This window comes from Rhineura floridana, chromosome 8 (genome assembly GCF_030035675.1).
Source record: "Rhineura floridana isolate rRhiFlo1 chromosome 8, rRhiFlo1.hap2, whole genome shotgun sequence".
Lineage (NCBI taxonomy): Eukaryota > Metazoa > Chordata > Lepidosauria > Squamata > Rhineuridae > Rhineura > Rhineura floridana.
The window spans coordinates 25,802,467-25,818,972 of record NC_084487.1 but is presented as its reverse complement, the minus strand read 5'-3'; the positions used below and the strand labels follow the sequence as shown (position 1 = coordinate 25,818,972).

General features: G+C 41.3%; 1 protein-coding gene and 1 long non-coding RNA gene across 7 annotated transcripts in view; one reads left to right on the top strand and one right to left on the bottom strand.

Moving 5' to 3' along the window:
• Positions 1-16,506, top strand: part of WNK1 (WNK lysine deficient protein kinase 1) — a 160,920-nt gene that overhangs the window by 54,449 nt on the left and 89,965 nt on the right. For all 5 annotated transcript variants that reach the window (XM_061638652.1, XM_061638651.1, XM_061638654.1 and 2 more), the window contains exons 2-4: positions 4,175-4,347; positions 10,787-11,007; positions 12,828-12,985. In XM_061638652.1, the coding sequence (XP_061494636.1) occupies positions 4,175-4,347; positions 10,787-11,007; positions 12,828-12,985 (552 nt within the window). The remainder of the gene's footprint in view (positions 1-4,174; positions 4,348-10,786; positions 11,008-12,827; positions 12,986-16,506) is intronic.
• LOC133390302 (uncharacterized) overlaps positions 1-16,506 on the bottom strand; it is a 34,643-nt gene that overhangs the window by 11,885 nt on the left and 6,252 nt on the right. The window contains exons 2-3 of one of the 2 annotated variants that reach the window (XR_009764367.1): positions 7,698-7,802; positions 4,471-6,324 (exon numbers count right to left, since the gene is read on the bottom strand). This is a non-coding gene — a long non-coding RNA (uncharacterized LOC133390302). Of the gene's footprint in view, positions 1-4,470; positions 6,325-7,697; positions 7,803-16,506 lie in introns of those variants that run through there. The other variant, XR_009764369.1, reaches the window with a different exon arrangement.

Here is a 16,506-nt window from a genome sequence, read left to right as displayed (position 1 = left end):
TTTTAGACATGGTCCCCCCTGTGGTGGTTGGTCTCCCTCCCTCCCTCCCTCCCTTGGAAGAAGGTGTTCAGAGATTATTTTACCCATCACAGTTATGTTCTCCCCAGCCTTCCCAACAGCTGCTTGGACTGGAGAGAGCATACTTTAGATTGGGGGTGGCAATGAATAGCAAAGATCCTCCCTGCATGCTGTCCTCCCCATAAATTGAACTTCCTCTAGTGTGGGGAAGTAGCAAAATTTGACAGGAGGGATTCACTGGTGGAGGTGTGACTTGGGCAGCCACTGAGGTCACATTGAAAGTTTACAAAGGCCACATGTTGCCTGTGTGTTGCCCACATATATGTCCATTAAAGGCAGAGAATTCCAAAGCCTGCGTCTGCCTTCTATGTTGGCTGTAGAAGTAAAACATAGCTAATGGAATGGTATCTGCCAGGTAGTAGCCACTTAACATCATATTGTTTTCTATTGAATAATGGCTTCTAAAATTCTAGGAATGATGTTTGAATTAATGGATGATGAATTGCTTGAATTTTGGAATGTTCTGCAGCTGCTTTTAACTTAAATCTAGCTCTTTATTTACATTGTACTTTTAAACTGCCCTTCATTAATAGTAGATCACAGGGTAGTTCACACAACATAACTACCAACAGTTCCCTAACAATAAAACCCAATATAAAAATTAAAAACTAGCATAGCATAGCATAGCAACAAAAGTAAAAACAAAAGTTAGGTAGTCTGTTCAGGATTTCAGTTCTGTAATGAAGACAGTTCACAGGGCCACATGATACTTCCACAAGAATATCACTTCGATGCAGTAAAAAGCATATATGCCATCATATACAAAAAATCCACACGGGTGGGCACCTGTAGCGGAAAGATGCATGGAAATAATTTTTGTATTAGGAAATCTTCTCTCATTCTGAAGACTAGAGCCCCTCCTCTAATTCAGGATTTTGTAAAGGCACTATGTACATTAACTGGTAGCTGAGCTAATCAGTACAGTAGGGCCCCGCTTTACGGCGTTCCGTTTTCTGGTGTTCCGCTGATGTGGCGGCTTTCAATTAGGGGAAATTCCCCGTTTTAAAGCCAATTTTGCACTTTTGTGGCATTTTATTTATTTATTTATTTAATTACATTTCTAGACCGCCCTATAGCAGAAAGCTCTCAGGGCGGTGTACAACAAATAAAATCACAATTAAAATATGAGCAATTATAAAAACATTAAACATGATAAAAATCTGAAATAGAATTGCCATAGAGTTTATAAATTAAGATCCATATTAGGTTTAAAATATTAAATTTAAAATGTTTAAAATGCCTGGGCGAAAAGGTAGGTTTTTACCTGGCGCCGAAAAGATAACAGAGAAGGCGCCAGGCGTATCTCGTCTGGGAGGGCATTCCATAGTTCGGGGGCTACCACTGAGAAGGCCCTAGATCTAGTTGTTGATCTCCGGGCCTCTTTATGAGTTGGGACCCGGAGAAGGGCCTTCGACGTCGAGCGTAGTGAATGGGTAGGTACATAGGCAGAGAGGCGTTCCACCAGGTATTGCGGTCCGATGCCGTTTAGGGCTTTATAGGTAAGAACCAACACTTTGAATCTGGCCCGGAAACATATCGGTAGCCAGTGCAGCTGCACCAGGACAGGTGTTATATGGTCAAATTTCTTTGTCCCAGTGAGAACTCTGGCCGCAGCATTTTGCACTAGCTGAAGTTTCCGAACCGTCTTCACAGGTAGCCCCACGTAGAGTGCATTACAGTAGTCCAATCTAGAGGTTACCATAGCATGGATAACTGAGGCGAGATTCTCCCTGTTCAGATAGGGTCGTAGTTGGGCTACCAGCCGAAGCTGGTAGAATGCATTCCGTGCCACCGAGGCTACTTGAGCCTCAAGTGACAGGAGCGGATCTAATAAGACCCCCAAACTACGTACCTGCTCCTTTAGGGGGAGTGTAACCCCATCTAGGGCAGGTCGAACATCAACTGTCTGGGCAGAGGGCCCTCCCACCAACAGCATCTCAGTCTTGTTAGGATTGAATTTCAGTTTATTAGCTCTCATCCAGCCCATTATCGTGGCCAGGCAGCGGTCTAGTACATCAACAGCCTCACCTGACGAAGATGAAAAGGAGTAGTAGAGCTGCGTATCATCAGCATATTGCTGGAAACGCACTCCAAAACTCCTGATGACCTCACCCAGCGGCTTCATATAGATATTAAAAAGCATGGGGGACAGAACCGAACCCTGCGGGACCCCATATTGGAGTACCCAGGGACTCGAGTAATGTTCCCTCAGCATCACCTTCTGGAGACGATTCCCGAGATAGGAGCAGAGCCACCGCCAAGCAGTGCCTCCCACTCCTAAATCCGTAAGTCGCTCCAGAAGCATACCATGGTCGATGGTATCAAATGCCGCTGAGAGATCAAGGAGAACCAACAGAGTTACACTCCCTCTGTCTTTCTCCCGACAGAGGTCATCATACAGGGCGACCAAGGCCGTTTCTGTACCAAACCCCGGCCGAAAGCCCGATTGAAATGGGTCCAGATAATCAGTTTCATCCAAGAGAGCCTGGAGTTGGCGAGCGACCACATGCTCTAGGACCTTGCCCAGGAATGGAACATTTGCTACCGGCCTATAGTTGTCCAAATTATCAGGGTCCAAGGAGGGCTTTTTAAGGAGCGGTCTCACCACCACCTGTTTCAGGCAGGGTGGGACCACTCTCTCTCGTAAAGAGGCATTAATCACCTCCTTGGCCCAGCCGGCTGTTCCATTCCTGCTAGCTTTTATTAGCCATGAGGGGCAAGGATCCAGAGCAGAAGTGGTCACCCGCACCTGTCCAAGCACCTTGTCCACATCCTCGAGCTGTACCAACTGAAACTCATCCAGTAAAACAGGACAAGACTGTGCTCTGGACACCTCATTAGGATCAACTGCTACAATAATGGAGTCAAGGTCCCAGCGGATGTTCATGATCTTATCACGAAAGTGTCGCGCAAACTCATTACAGCAGGCAATTGATGGTGTTATTGCGTCCTGGGGACCAGAGTGTAAAAGTCAATGGGTTCCGCTTTACGGCAATTTCCACTTTACGGCAGGGACCTAGTCCCTAACCCGCCATATAAGTGGGGCCCTACTGTAACTTAAGCTGCCCTCCTGTTTTTTCCTGATCTCTGCTTTCTCATAGATTCCAACCAGAGGCCAATCTTGATTTAGGCTACAGTCCTGTTTCCTTTTACCTATGTATAAGCCCCATCGAATTCAGTGGGAACTTAATTCTGACTAGCTATGTACGGAATGCTAATTTAACAGTAGAGTTTAAAGGCCAATTGAATGTGAACTCTTGGAAATTTGGTATTTAAAAACAAACTTTTTCCTATATAGGATTATGAGCAATCATGCAACGTATTTTAAACCGTTCAAAATCTTAAAATTAACGTCTTAAAGGAACAGATTGTAGTTTGTAGAGACTAAGGCTGCAATCCAGTACACGCTTACCTGGAAGTAAGTCCCATTGAACCCAACAGGGCTTACTTCTGAGTAGACATGTATTGGATTGCACTCATAAGTGTGTGTAGAATTACAGGTGAAGCCTGATAGTTTATGATAAGTTCAAAAGTAAAGTGTCCAGGTGGGTTTTTATTTATTTATATTTATAAAAATATTTCTGTACTGTCATACACATATTGGGGCAGTTTACAATGTTAAAATATAAAACGCCATTTAAACAATTGAAAGTAAAAATACAGATATTAAGGTGAGTGCCCAACCAAAATAAAAATGAAAGAGCTGCAAAGGCTTGTTGGCACAAAAAGGAAGACCATCAAGCTACATTAAGTGTTAGGTATACAGTGTGAAAAACCCACTTGTTAAGGGAAGAGCTAGCTGTTAGAAGTTGCTCCTATCACTTTATGTCTTTCTCCCTCTTTCTGGTAATATTTAGTATAACACAAATAGACATCATTGCCTTAGAGTGGTGGAGACAAGGAATCACAAAGTTCAATGATGTTTGCAGCATATGTTGACTGGGGGTGGGGGGTGGGGGGTGGGCGGGCAGTTTTGTAACAACTAATTTTGCCCCAAGATTCATCAGGTTTGTGGCCTTGCCTGTACAGTCAGGCTTGATTTACTTTTATTTTTCTTCTTGCAGTTCTTGATACACACTTTCTCCCTGTCTTCTAGGATCGGAAGCTGTCCAAATCAGAACGGCAGCGATTTAAGGAGGAGGCAGAAATGTTGAAAGGGCTTCAACATCCTAACATTGTTAGGTTCTATGATTCCTGGGAGTCTACTGTGAAGGGAAAGAAGTGTATTGTCCTGGTTACAGAGCTTATGACATCTGGCACACTGAAAACGTGAGTACAGGCTTGCCAGAGCCCTATACTTACGATGAACACAGATAACAAAATTACAAAAAAATAATAATGAAATGTTGTTTTGAAATCCAACTTAAGCAAAAACTGCATATGTTATGGAGTATGTTTAGTTTTTCTACTTCTGAGAAGGAAGTCCAGAATGATGGCTACTATGTACCCTTCATACTTTAAATTATGAAACTTCTGGAACCATTGTCAGTGCTATACTGTGAAGAAAGAAATGTAAGAGCCTTTGAGGTCTGAGTTTGGCAAGCCACTTCATGTCTCCAATATAGCAAATGCTTTGAATTCCAGACAAAATAAGCAGCAAGGGAGTCCTCTAGTGGTCAGTGAAGCACTGGTATCTGTTCCCTATAGCTTGAGTCTGGACAGAATTATATATTCCTACATTGAACCTGTCAAGGATTATCAGTACCTTGGCAGTCATTAACCAAAATGGAGACAATAGTCAAGAAATCAGAAGAAGGCTAGGACTGGGGAGGGCAGCTATGAGAGAACTAGAGAAGGTCCTCAAATGCAAAGATGTATCACTGAACACCAAAGTCAGGATCATTCAGACCATGGTATTTCCGATCTCTATGTATGGATGTTAAAGTTGGACAGTGAAAAAAGTGGGTAAGAGAAGAATCAACTCATTTGAAATGTGGTGTTGGAGGAGAACTTTGCAGATACCATGGACTGCAAAAAAGACAAATTTGGGTGTCAGAACAAACCAGTGTGGTATAGTGGTTAAGGTGCTGGACTATGACCTGGGAGACCAGGGTTCAAATCCCCCCACACCCATGAAGCTCACTGGGTGACCTTGGGCCAGTCACTGCCTCTCATCCTCAGAGGAAGGCAATGGTAAACCACCTCTGAATAACGTTTACCATGAAAACTCTATTCATAGGGTTGCCATAAGTCGGGATTGACTTGAAGGCAGTCCATTTCCTTTTTTTTCCCCTAGAACAAATTAAACCAGAACTATCAGCTAAAATGATGAAACTGAGGTTATCATACTTTGGACACATCATGAGAAGATCTGATTCACTAAAAAAGACAATAATGCTGGAAAAAACAGAAGGGAGTAGAAAAAGAGGTAGACATAAGAACATAAGAACATAAGAAGAGCCTGCTGGATCAGGCCAGTGGCCCATCTAGTCCAGCATCCTGTTCTCACAGTGGCCAACCAGGTGCCTGGGGGAAGCCCGCAAGCAGGACCCGAGTGCAAGAACACTCTCCCCTCCTGAGGCTTCCGCCAACTGGTTTTCAGAAGCATGCTGCCTCTGACTAGGGTGGCAGAGCACAGCCATCATGGCTAGTAGCCATTGATAGCCCTGTCCTCCATGAATTTGTCTAATCTTCTTTTAAAGCCGTCCAAGCTGGTGGCCATTACTGCATCTTGTGGGAGCAAATTCCATAGTTTAACTGTGCGCTGAGTAAAGAAGTACTTCCTTTTGTCTGTCCTGAATCTTCCAATATTCAGCTTCTTTGAATGTCCACGAGTTCTAGTATTATGAGAGAGGGAGAAGAACTTTTCTCTATCCACTTTCTCAATGCCATACATAATTTTATACACTTCTATCATGTCTCCTCTGACCCGCCTTTTCTCTAAACTAAAAAGCCCCAAATGCTGCAACCTTTCCTCGTAAGGGAGTCGCTCCATCCCCTTGATCATTCTGGTTGCCCTGGTTGCCCCTGTTGACCAAACAAGAGATGGATTGATTCCATAAAGGAAGCCACGGACCTGAACTTACAACATTTGAACTGAGTGGCTTATAACAGATGCTATTGGAGGTCGCTGATTCATAGGGTCTCTATAAGTCGTAATTCAGTTGATGGCACATAACACATACATAGTTAAGGAATTCCCATTCCAGATCATTAAACTGATTTTGAAACTAGGATTCCTTAATGGTAACCTGTTTCTTGCGTGGAGATGCATAGTGAGGTAGAGTAGTTACCAGGTTTTGAATTCTGTGAAATAAAAGGAATCGATAAGTAATGGAAAAGTGCTGTTAAGAAGGTAGTCAAAATATCTCCATTTCAGTTCAAAGTTCTATTGATATCCAAAAATAGGTTTAGTTAAAGAGCAGCAAAATGCCACCCCTCCTGAACATCAAATGATTTGCCTTGGTTTGCCTCTTAAATCGGATGTCTGTTCTGTAACCATGATCCTTTTTTGATCTATGTCATACTAAGGCAGGCCTGTACAACATGTAACTCGCCAGCAGTACACACCACTTACAGTTTGTGGTCTGCAGGTCCTTAAACATCCCTGTTGGTTTATTTTTGCAGCAAATCAGCTACATATTAAGCTATTGACCTGGTTTATGTGTAATGCTAAACTATGATGTGCAAATGATGTATGAATTAAACTGTGTGTATAAACTGGGATTGCCCAAGCGGAGCCTCATGCTTGCATACTCTCCTCTCCTACTTGGAGAAGACTCCTGCAGTGTTTAGTTTCACTTTCCATAAATCCTGGTTTGTTATTTACAAACTGGAGATCGTGATTTAAAACAAATGATAGTAAAATGAACTAACTTCATAACCCTGATTTAAAGTTGGCATGTTTTGCCATTGACAAGAGTTTGTTTTAAACCAAGATCTCTGGTTTGTACATAACAAACCAGATTTGTGGAAAGTGGTGTTAAATGTTGCAGAAGTTTTCTCCTGGCCATGCTGGAGGAGATGGGGGAGGACATGAACCCAAGGCTTTGCTCAGGCTCGTTCCAGCTTGTGCATGTATTGATAAACCATGGTTTGTGTGTGAATCAGCCTGTTCTGTATAGCAAAGCTTTTTTTATTCTTAAAGTAGTCATAGGAAAGTGTATTTATAATTATAATTTTAATAATTTATTTTATGTTTCTGGTTAGGAATTTTTATCCTAGCAATGGTATCAGGGTGTCTAACAATAAAACTAAAACTAAATATAACAGCATAGCAGGAAAAACCAGAGGAAGATTCAAATTTCATTAATTGATAACTTAAAAAGCTTGGGAAATAAAAATGATCTTCACCTAACATCGAAAAGACATAAAGGAGTGCATCAGGCAATCTTTCCTGGGGAGAGTATTCCAAAGGTGGAGCACTGCAGCCCAAAAGCCCCTATCTCTGATTATTTCCTCACCTGTCTTAAGAAGGAGGAGCAACCAGACAAAATCCTCTGATAAAGTTCTCAACACATGGGCAGATATAGCTAAAGGCTTAAGGTTTTTCTCTTATTTTGAAAGACATATAATGTTACCAAATAAAGATAAAACATAAATCCACAATTTTAAACCAGTGGTATTCCAAATTGTCTTATAGCCTGAGCAACAATATAAAGAAAGTAAATAGTAAATACCTTGTTACATGAGTGCATGTTATATCTTCATGAGCCTAGCTCCAAAGGTTTCAATTTTGCACCGTCCTGTTGGTTTAGTATGGAAGGTTGTTGCTGTATTTAGTCCTAGGAAATGATTTATTGTTTTGATAAGGCAGTGTTTTGTTAAACAGTTTAAAGAAGAATGGAAAAGTCGATGCTATTCAACAGTGTTTATATGCAGTAAGGATGGCTAGAAATGAAAATGCATTTAATTAAATGAATTCTTAAATTATTTTACAAGGACGCTTTAAAGCAACTAAAACCTTTGAATTCAGAGCCACGCTTCATCCACACACAATTGCATCACAGATACAATTTCACTTTTCCTGAAATGTTTCAGTGACCTGAAAGTACATTTTCCTTTGGTCCAACATATGATACTATCTTACCTGTTAATCTGTCTTAATAAAATTGTCTTGGACTGGTGTGCATTGTTCAGAACACTGTCTTATTTCAGTATTGTTTTCTCTGGGTAAAATGGGGGGAGGAGAGTAATTGCAGAATGTCAACTCAGAATGAAAAGAAGTTTTGTTGGGAAGTGAATGATAGCTGTGAAGTCACTGTAGCAACCACTTAACTACTGAAACATTAAATGAAAGAGCTCAACCAGGAGTCTTGATTACGGTTTAAACCTGCCTTTACTTGGCTGATGATAGTTAGACTAAAAGATGAAAAGATCCTGGAGATTTTTATGTTCTCCTTGAGTGTGTGACTGGTCGGACTATGACCTGAGAGACCAGGGTTCGAATCTCCACATAGCCATGAAGCTCACTGGGTGACCTTGGGCCAGTCACTGCCTCTCAGCCTCGTGAAAACCCAATTCATAGGGTCGCCATAAGTTGGAATCGACTTGAAGGCAGTACATATACATATATATATACAAATGGTAGAAATGTCTTTCTAGTTGTTATATTCTGTATTGTGATTTTCTCCCCACCACCTTTATCTCAGGTGTGTATGGTATCAATGCTTCTGGTGCTTCCTTGAAAATCTGGAGGAATGAGATATTTTTGTGTACCTAGACAAACCCATTGTCCTATGAATGAACCACATAATGCCCCCATTAGCATCCGGGAAAATAATTTAATTTCTCAATAAAGTTGCTTCAGCCTTTAGGATTTATCTTCTAGCAGCACACCCTTCTTGACAGGCTTGTTTGCTTTCCATGTATGGTTCAAATGGTGCTTCCATGTCACCACCCATGACAGGTGTTTGGGATTCTGTGACTAGCTTGGATGCTACTATTATATGATCCTACAATAGGTGGTTATTACAATTATTCCACAACAATTCCATGAATGTTCTGGCCTCTACTTATCCACTTCATTGTAAGAACATATCTTGATAGAATAATTTGGACAGCTGCCAGTTCTGGATGATTGACATTAATCCCCATTACTACAATTTCTGTAGTTCAAAGGAGGGACTTTGAAATCACATTACAAACATTAATCCTGCTGTGAAAACTGTCCTGTAGAAAGCATTTGGGAGATGGTTTCAGAGGGAAATTGGAGTTCAGTTTGGAATAAGAGTGGAGAGGAGGAGGAGGATATACAAGGCAAACATATGTTTGAAAGGCTCAAGGAGGCAGGAAAGGAAACTGCTGGCCTACATGGTCTGATTTGCTTTCTCAGCTCACATACCACTTAAATATTTGCTGCTGACATAATATCACTCAGTTTTCTGTGCCCATCGCACAAGACACGTCCTAGAGAACCGGTTTGGCTTGGCTTTGGTGTCTTTGCTTACATTCTTGGCTCTTAAAACATACTTGTCTGTTGCCAGTTCTCTTCTCTTAAAGGATTTGGTCCACAACTGTTTTCCTGCCAGGGATGCTGACTTTTCCAAATATTATCCTAAGCTGGTATCATTTCTGAAGTCTTTTGTAAACAGAGCATTGGCAGGGAGTGTAACAGATTTTTAAACAAAATTAATTGATGTAAAGCTTAATTGCTTAAAGAAAGAACAACTTAAGATTTTAAAATGGATTGATATCTTATTACTACAGCACATTATATTAAACCAAATAGCTCCTTAAAAAAAATAGTTGCCTGCAGAAAAGAGAACCTTGCTTGTTTAAAAATCAAATTTAGTTTTTAAACAATACACAGGTTGGCCTGGAAAAGTTAGACCTTAACTCTGAAGTCACCATCATGGTGCCTGTGGGTGCAATGGCTCCCTCCACTAAATCGTTATCAAATCACAGATCACATCTGTCTTGACTGAGTTTTCCAGAGCTGCTATAGTGTAAAAACAGAGACCTGACATGTAGATGTTTATGGATTTTTTAAACATATTTTTACATGGCATCTACTCAGGACTCCCATCAAATCATAGGTCACCTATGTGACAGATGTGTTCTGTGATTTGATGGTGATTTTGTTATGTTATATAAAAATCATGAAGATAAATGGGAATCTGTATCTTGTGTCAGGTTTTTGTACTGGCAAGCACCGGAACTGTGATTTTTACTATGCAGTCTACTACTGTAAGCTTTAATTCGATGGTTAGGAGATGGTAGGAGAGTGGGGGTGAGCTCATGTTAATTCATGCACATTCAATATTTGTTTTAATTCTACTGGATCCAATTTTTATCCAGACCCCAAAGAATATGAGAGAGAGGGAATGTGTGTGCATTCATGTATGTGGGTACTGTCTGTCTGGGGTGCTGGAGGAGCAGAGTGACCTGAGGGATGTGGGGGGGAGAGCAAGCAACTACAGAGTGATTGTGTCCACAGCACACATTCAAAATTCCAAAGGTGCCCACTGATTCAAAAATATCAGCGGCTCCTGTATTCTAATCTATGAACCTAATACATTGGTTGATGTAAAAGCTGCAGACTTAGTATTTCATGCAGCTTCTTCCACCTCAAGACAGGTTTCCAGTACTCTAACACTTCTCTTTGTCCTGTGTCCTTTTTCTGGAGGTGTAGAGTTTGCCTCATTGAATGTGAAAGACTGCTTTTGTTATGACCTGTTAGATGTTCATAGTACCCTTGTGCACTCCAACAGCATGAATTTCAAGATGAAGCTCGATGCTTATTTTTATTCTGGTGGTTCTTTCCTAGGTACTTAAAAAGATTTAAAGTGATGAAAATTAAAGTACTGCGAAGCTGGTGCCGGCAGATACTGAAGGGTTTGCAGTTCTTACACACGCGTACTCCTCCCATTATCCACCGTGACTTGAAATGCGACAACATTTTTATCACTGGCCCCACAGGATCAGTCAAGATAGGAGATTTGGGTCTAGCAACCTTGAAGCGAGCTTCCTTTGCCAAGAGTGTGATAGGTAAGCTTCTGTTCTGTTTTAGCAGCTCTTATTTGAAAATTTGGGTATCTTACTATAATTTCCAACTCACACAAAGCAAAATAAGCATGCTCCTGAGCTATTTTCATTCTTAAGCCCTGAAAAATCTGGAGCCATAGGTCTTGTAAAATATGAGTTTCTGATAATTGGGTATCTTCTCTAGGAGAATCCTAGATGTGTAGGTTCTTTAACTTAGCAGAACACTTCTGATAAAACCAAATTATTTCTATTCTTTGAAATAACTATTCTGAGCTGGGATTAAAGGGAAGTACAAAAGTTTGAATGAAAATTCAAAATACAAAAGTCTGCTTTATACCTAAAATTTCTGGGCTGCTGCATTTAAGTACCCTACTATAGCTTTGTCAGCTGGGCTGAAACTATTACCAGATAATTGGTTTTAACAGCTCTGTTCTGCTATACTGTTTCATGAAGGATGCAGGCTAAAAAGGGAGAAGGTGGTCCTTTTTAGTCTGCGCCTACTAGTGTGTGTTTTTAGAATGCAATCTATAGCCATTTTTGAAGTTCTGTTTTCAGAAGTTGCAATACCTGATTTTAAGAATACAGATTCACATTTGCAAATATCTTGGACTTTGTGACAATGAAACATTTCCTGCTTTCCAGCCAGTCTAGAAACATTTAATGTTGTTGGAAAAGGAAGAATGTTCAGTGGGAAATGACCAACTTCCTTAACATAGCAGTCTCTTTTCCATATATGATCAACTTTCAATTGGAAAACTGCCATATTCTGACTTTTTTGAACAATTGTGTTAGTATGTTCATTTTCAGTTAAGGCCAGGGCACTGTTGAGCTATGGGCAGGTCAATAGGGGTTTAAAATGTGATTGGCAAATATGCATAAGATCTGGTTTGTCTGCAGGAAATAATTCTGTGCTTATTGTAAATATGCAATTTCTGGCTCTGAAGTATCTCTGACTATATAGTGCAGATTCCCATCATGTAGGGTGCCTTGGTTTGATAATTCAGGGATTATGCGTCTCCTGAACATTGATTTTTAATTTAGGATTTGTTGAATCTCACCCTCTGTGCCTATAACTCAATCTCTCTATATTTCTGAGTATTTTTGCCTGTAGGATGTCCCTCACTATTTCCTGTATCTGCAGTAGGCCTATAAAATGTACTGCAGGTGAAATGGTAAGTATGTAAAAAGGGCTCTGGTGAGTGGCCTTTGCAGAACATTTTTTAAAAATTAATTTTTTAAGAAGCCTTTATTCATAGACACAGGGTTTTTCATTGCAAGGCTTTGTTTAAAGTGACATTATTCAGAGGTAAATGGAGTGTTACAGGTCAGAGACTAGCTGTGGACTCTTACCAGTACTAATTCTTTACAGCAGAGGGCAGGCAGGTATGCTGAAACAAGCATCATACCTCCTTTCTCACAGGGAGGAAAGGTAAGTGTATCTAACAAGTATTTGGTTTGTAGCCTAGCTAGTCTCTTACTTTATTTTTCTCCATTTAGCTTCAGCTTGGGGTTCAGGCATTCATTTATTATGACTAAAATCTTTGTATTTTGGCCCTTATTCTGTTCCATTCTTATATACATAAACAGTGAACATGTAAACTTTTTAACTGTTGGTTCCTCACTTTTTGCAAAGGCCTTGCAACGGAAGACTCATGGGATACGTTAATGAAACAGAGTGACTGAGGGTGTCCTCCCTCTTCTTTTTGCCTCCACTTCTTCTTTTCTCACAGGTCTACCCATCAACTCCCTTCTGCGGTGAGTAACGCCAGCAGCCTCTGCTCGCTTTGAGACATTTAGAGTCTGAATCGTTCTTTTAATTTAAGGTACCCCAGAGTTCATGGCACCCGAGATGTATGAGGAGAAATACGATGAATCCGTTGATGTATATGCTTTTGGGATGTGTATGCTTGAGATGGCTACGTCTGAATATCCTTATTCTGAGTGTCAAAATGCTGCGCAGATCTACCGTCGAGTGACTAGCGTAAGTCTTCTATACCTCGCTACTGATTTGTAGAGCTCCTACCACAGCTAACAAAAGATTTCCTTCTTCAATGATAGAAAATTGATACAGTGCAGGAGAGGAAAAAAGAAAGCACCGACTTGGGGGTGGCGGAGGATGTGGAAGCTTTATTTCCTAGCTCTACATGAAGGGCTAGAGGTTGAATGCTGCTCAAAGGGAGAGCTGCAGCCCAAACTTAAAACTCATTTAGAAATCAGATATTTAATCCCAATGTTCACTGGCATCCTCTTTATATTCAGGTAAAGTTGCACAACAACGTACTGTACCAAACTAAATTTTGATCATTGTGGAAATGTTTAAGCCCTGCCAATTTATGCCTTGATTAAAAAACATTAGCTTGAAACGTTAGCTCTTAATCTGAACAAATACATTATGGAACAAAAGATTGCTAGACATGTATTGCCAAGCCAGACATCTAAATGATTGCTTATAAATGTTGTAAGCAAAAGTTTACAATATCTTTGCCGTGTAATGGAGTAAAGGATATTTTCCACAGGTGTCCAGTGGAAATATCATTTCTGATTCAAGTCATTGTGTACTTGCACAAATGTAGTCCAAACCATACCACCTCATAAGAGGCGTGAAAAGACTTGGGGTTACCTTGAAGTTTGTAGGTGTATAAAAAATCTTTGGGGGGAAATGTGGAAGGGAGAACCCCTCCAAAACAGGGAGAATTCAGTGGTGAAATCCAAGATTGTAACATAGCTGAGACTGGGCACATGTTTCCAACCCTCTGTCCCCAAAATGGAGGGGGGTGGGAAAACAGAATAAAGAAAACAGCACAATGAGGACTGAGCATGCTCAGTGGACATGGAATTATGACTGATTGTTGGATGGCCAAAAAATGAAAACTTGGGGAGGAGGGAGACAGAGGAAATGGAATAACTAACTAAAGTTAGACTAGACCACTGTTCCATCAACCCCAACCAACTTAGCCAATGGCCAAGGATGATGGCAGTTGCAGTCCAACAACATCTGGGGACCCAAGGTTGAAGAACAGTGAACGAGACCAGTAGTTCCTAACCTTCATGAGTACAGGACCCCCTTTGCAATCTCAAAAATTTTCACGATCCCCACATGCTGATTGTTGTAATTCTAGTCTCTGTTAACAGAAAAAATACATTATGAATTGTTAAATAATGTTCCTTTTTATTCATCACAAAACCAAATATTATGGTGATAATATTTATTACCTGCCTTTCAACAGAAGGTCCCAAGGCAGGTTACAGCAATAACTGTATAAGCAACTGTTTACTTTCATTTCATTCAACATTTGTTAAGAGATAAAGGTAAACCACCCAGAGTGGTGAACAGAACCTGGTTCATAGCAGGGCATTTGGACTCTGGTTTTAAGTGTTCCAGCTGTACACAACAATGACTTCTCTTCAGCACTCGGCTCAGGAAGTTCCATATGACAATAATAATGCTATGGCTAACAGACAGAATGTGAACAGGTGAAGCTTCCCCCATAATTGTGTTTCCATACTAGAAAACAGCGCTGGCACCAGAGGGCAGCCGGGTTGGCCCTGCTGCAGATCTCAGAAAGGGAGTTCCCTGGCACCCCCTGTATACAGACCGCACAGGCCTGCGATGACTGCCTACACGCCCCACCTACTTCTCCTGTTGTGGTGAATACTGTGCATGCTGCTCATGCATACCTGCTATCAAACAAGATGGCGGTGGGGGCTTCACTAAGGGGCTGATGCCACTGCTGCCATCTTGGTTGATGGCAGGCATGTGCGTGCGCATACTGTAGCGCATATGTGTGCCATCAACCAAGATGGTGGCGGAGGCATCAGCCCCTTAGGGAAGCCCCCACCGCCATCTTGGTAGATGGGACACATGCACACGCACTGCACTCAGCATTCACATGAAGCAACTGGAGAGATAGGTGGGGTGTGTGGATGGGTGCTGCTGGCCTGGGGCAGGCTGGTGCCCAAGGGCCCAGTCATGCCTGGCACTGGCCCTGCTTGAAAAGGTTTGATTCAGTTTCTCTTCAATTTTTACCTGCCACATAGCTGTTAAAGGCCCTGCTAACCCTAAACCATGTAAAGAACTCAAGAGTGAAAGCAAAATTTGGGCAACTTAATATTTTAAAATATTTAAATATGAAAATATTGTTGCGCGCCTCCCCCAATCTCTGAGCGGTGAGATTTCAGGGGGTCCCTGCGCCCATCCAGGGTTTGGTTTCCTTTGGGAAGAAGGCCAGCGGAGACTGCGGTGTCTTTATGAAATATGGTTTATTTATGTACACACATTCCAACCTGAGCTTAGGATGGAGGGGTTCAAGGCATCAGCAGTCTAATATCCAGCTTTTCCATCTAGGTGCAGGGGCATCCTATCGCCACGATGCAGGGAGCCAGCCTCTCCGCATGCCTGCAGCCCTAGTTCTCCAGAACACACACTACCAACTACAAACACACTTCTGCCTGCCCAGGAGTGGGGGGGAGAGACTCTCCTCCAGTAGAGTTTAAAATGACAAAAGGATCTTCCTAGCCCTTTCACCAGTTGCCAGGGCAATTAAACAGGCCCATTAACTACCTGGCCACTCTATTTGATTAACAAAGGAGATTCATCTGGCTAGCAGAGCCAGCCTCCCAGGCATAGGATTCCAAATCAGAGGCTGGAAAGGGGACCCACAGAAATCATCCATTCCAGCCCCCCCCCATGCTCATAACAATATTTATAAAACTATATAAAAACACTCTCAAAGCCTTGATAAACAACAACAAAACTACACTGAGCATGACTGGAAGCATTCAGTATGCATCCCAATTTCAAAGAAAGGGTATCCCAGAGAATGCAGTAATTATTGAACTGTTGCCTTAATATCCCATGCAAGTAAAGTAATGCTCAAGATTCTACAATAAAGGCTCTTACCATATATGGAGCGAGAAATGCCAGACGTCCAAGCTGGATTTAGAAAATGAAGAGGCACCAGAGATCATATTGCAAACATACGTTGGATAATGGAATGGAGCAAGGAAATCCAGAAGGAAATCATCCTGTGCTTTATAAATTACAGCACAGCCTTTGACACTGTAGATCATGAAAAACTATGGAATGCTTTAAAAGAAATGGGGGTGCCACAGTATCTGATTGTCCTGATGCGCAACCTATACTCTGGACAAGAGGCTACTGTAAGGACAGAATATGGAGAAACTGATTGGTTCCCAATCGTAAAGGGTGTATTTTATCACCCTATTTGTTTAATCGATACACAGAACATATCATATAGAAAGCGGGATTGGACCAAGATGAAGATGAAGGAGGTGTGAAAATTGGAGGAAGAAATATCAGTAATTTAAGATATGCAAATGATACCATACACCTAGCAGAAACCAGTAACGATTTGAAATGAATGCTGATGAAAGTTAAAGAGGAAAGCGCAAAAGCAGGACTACAGCTGAATGTCAAAAAGACTAAAGTAATGACAACAGAAGATTTATGTAACTTTAAAGTTGACAATGAGGACATTGAAC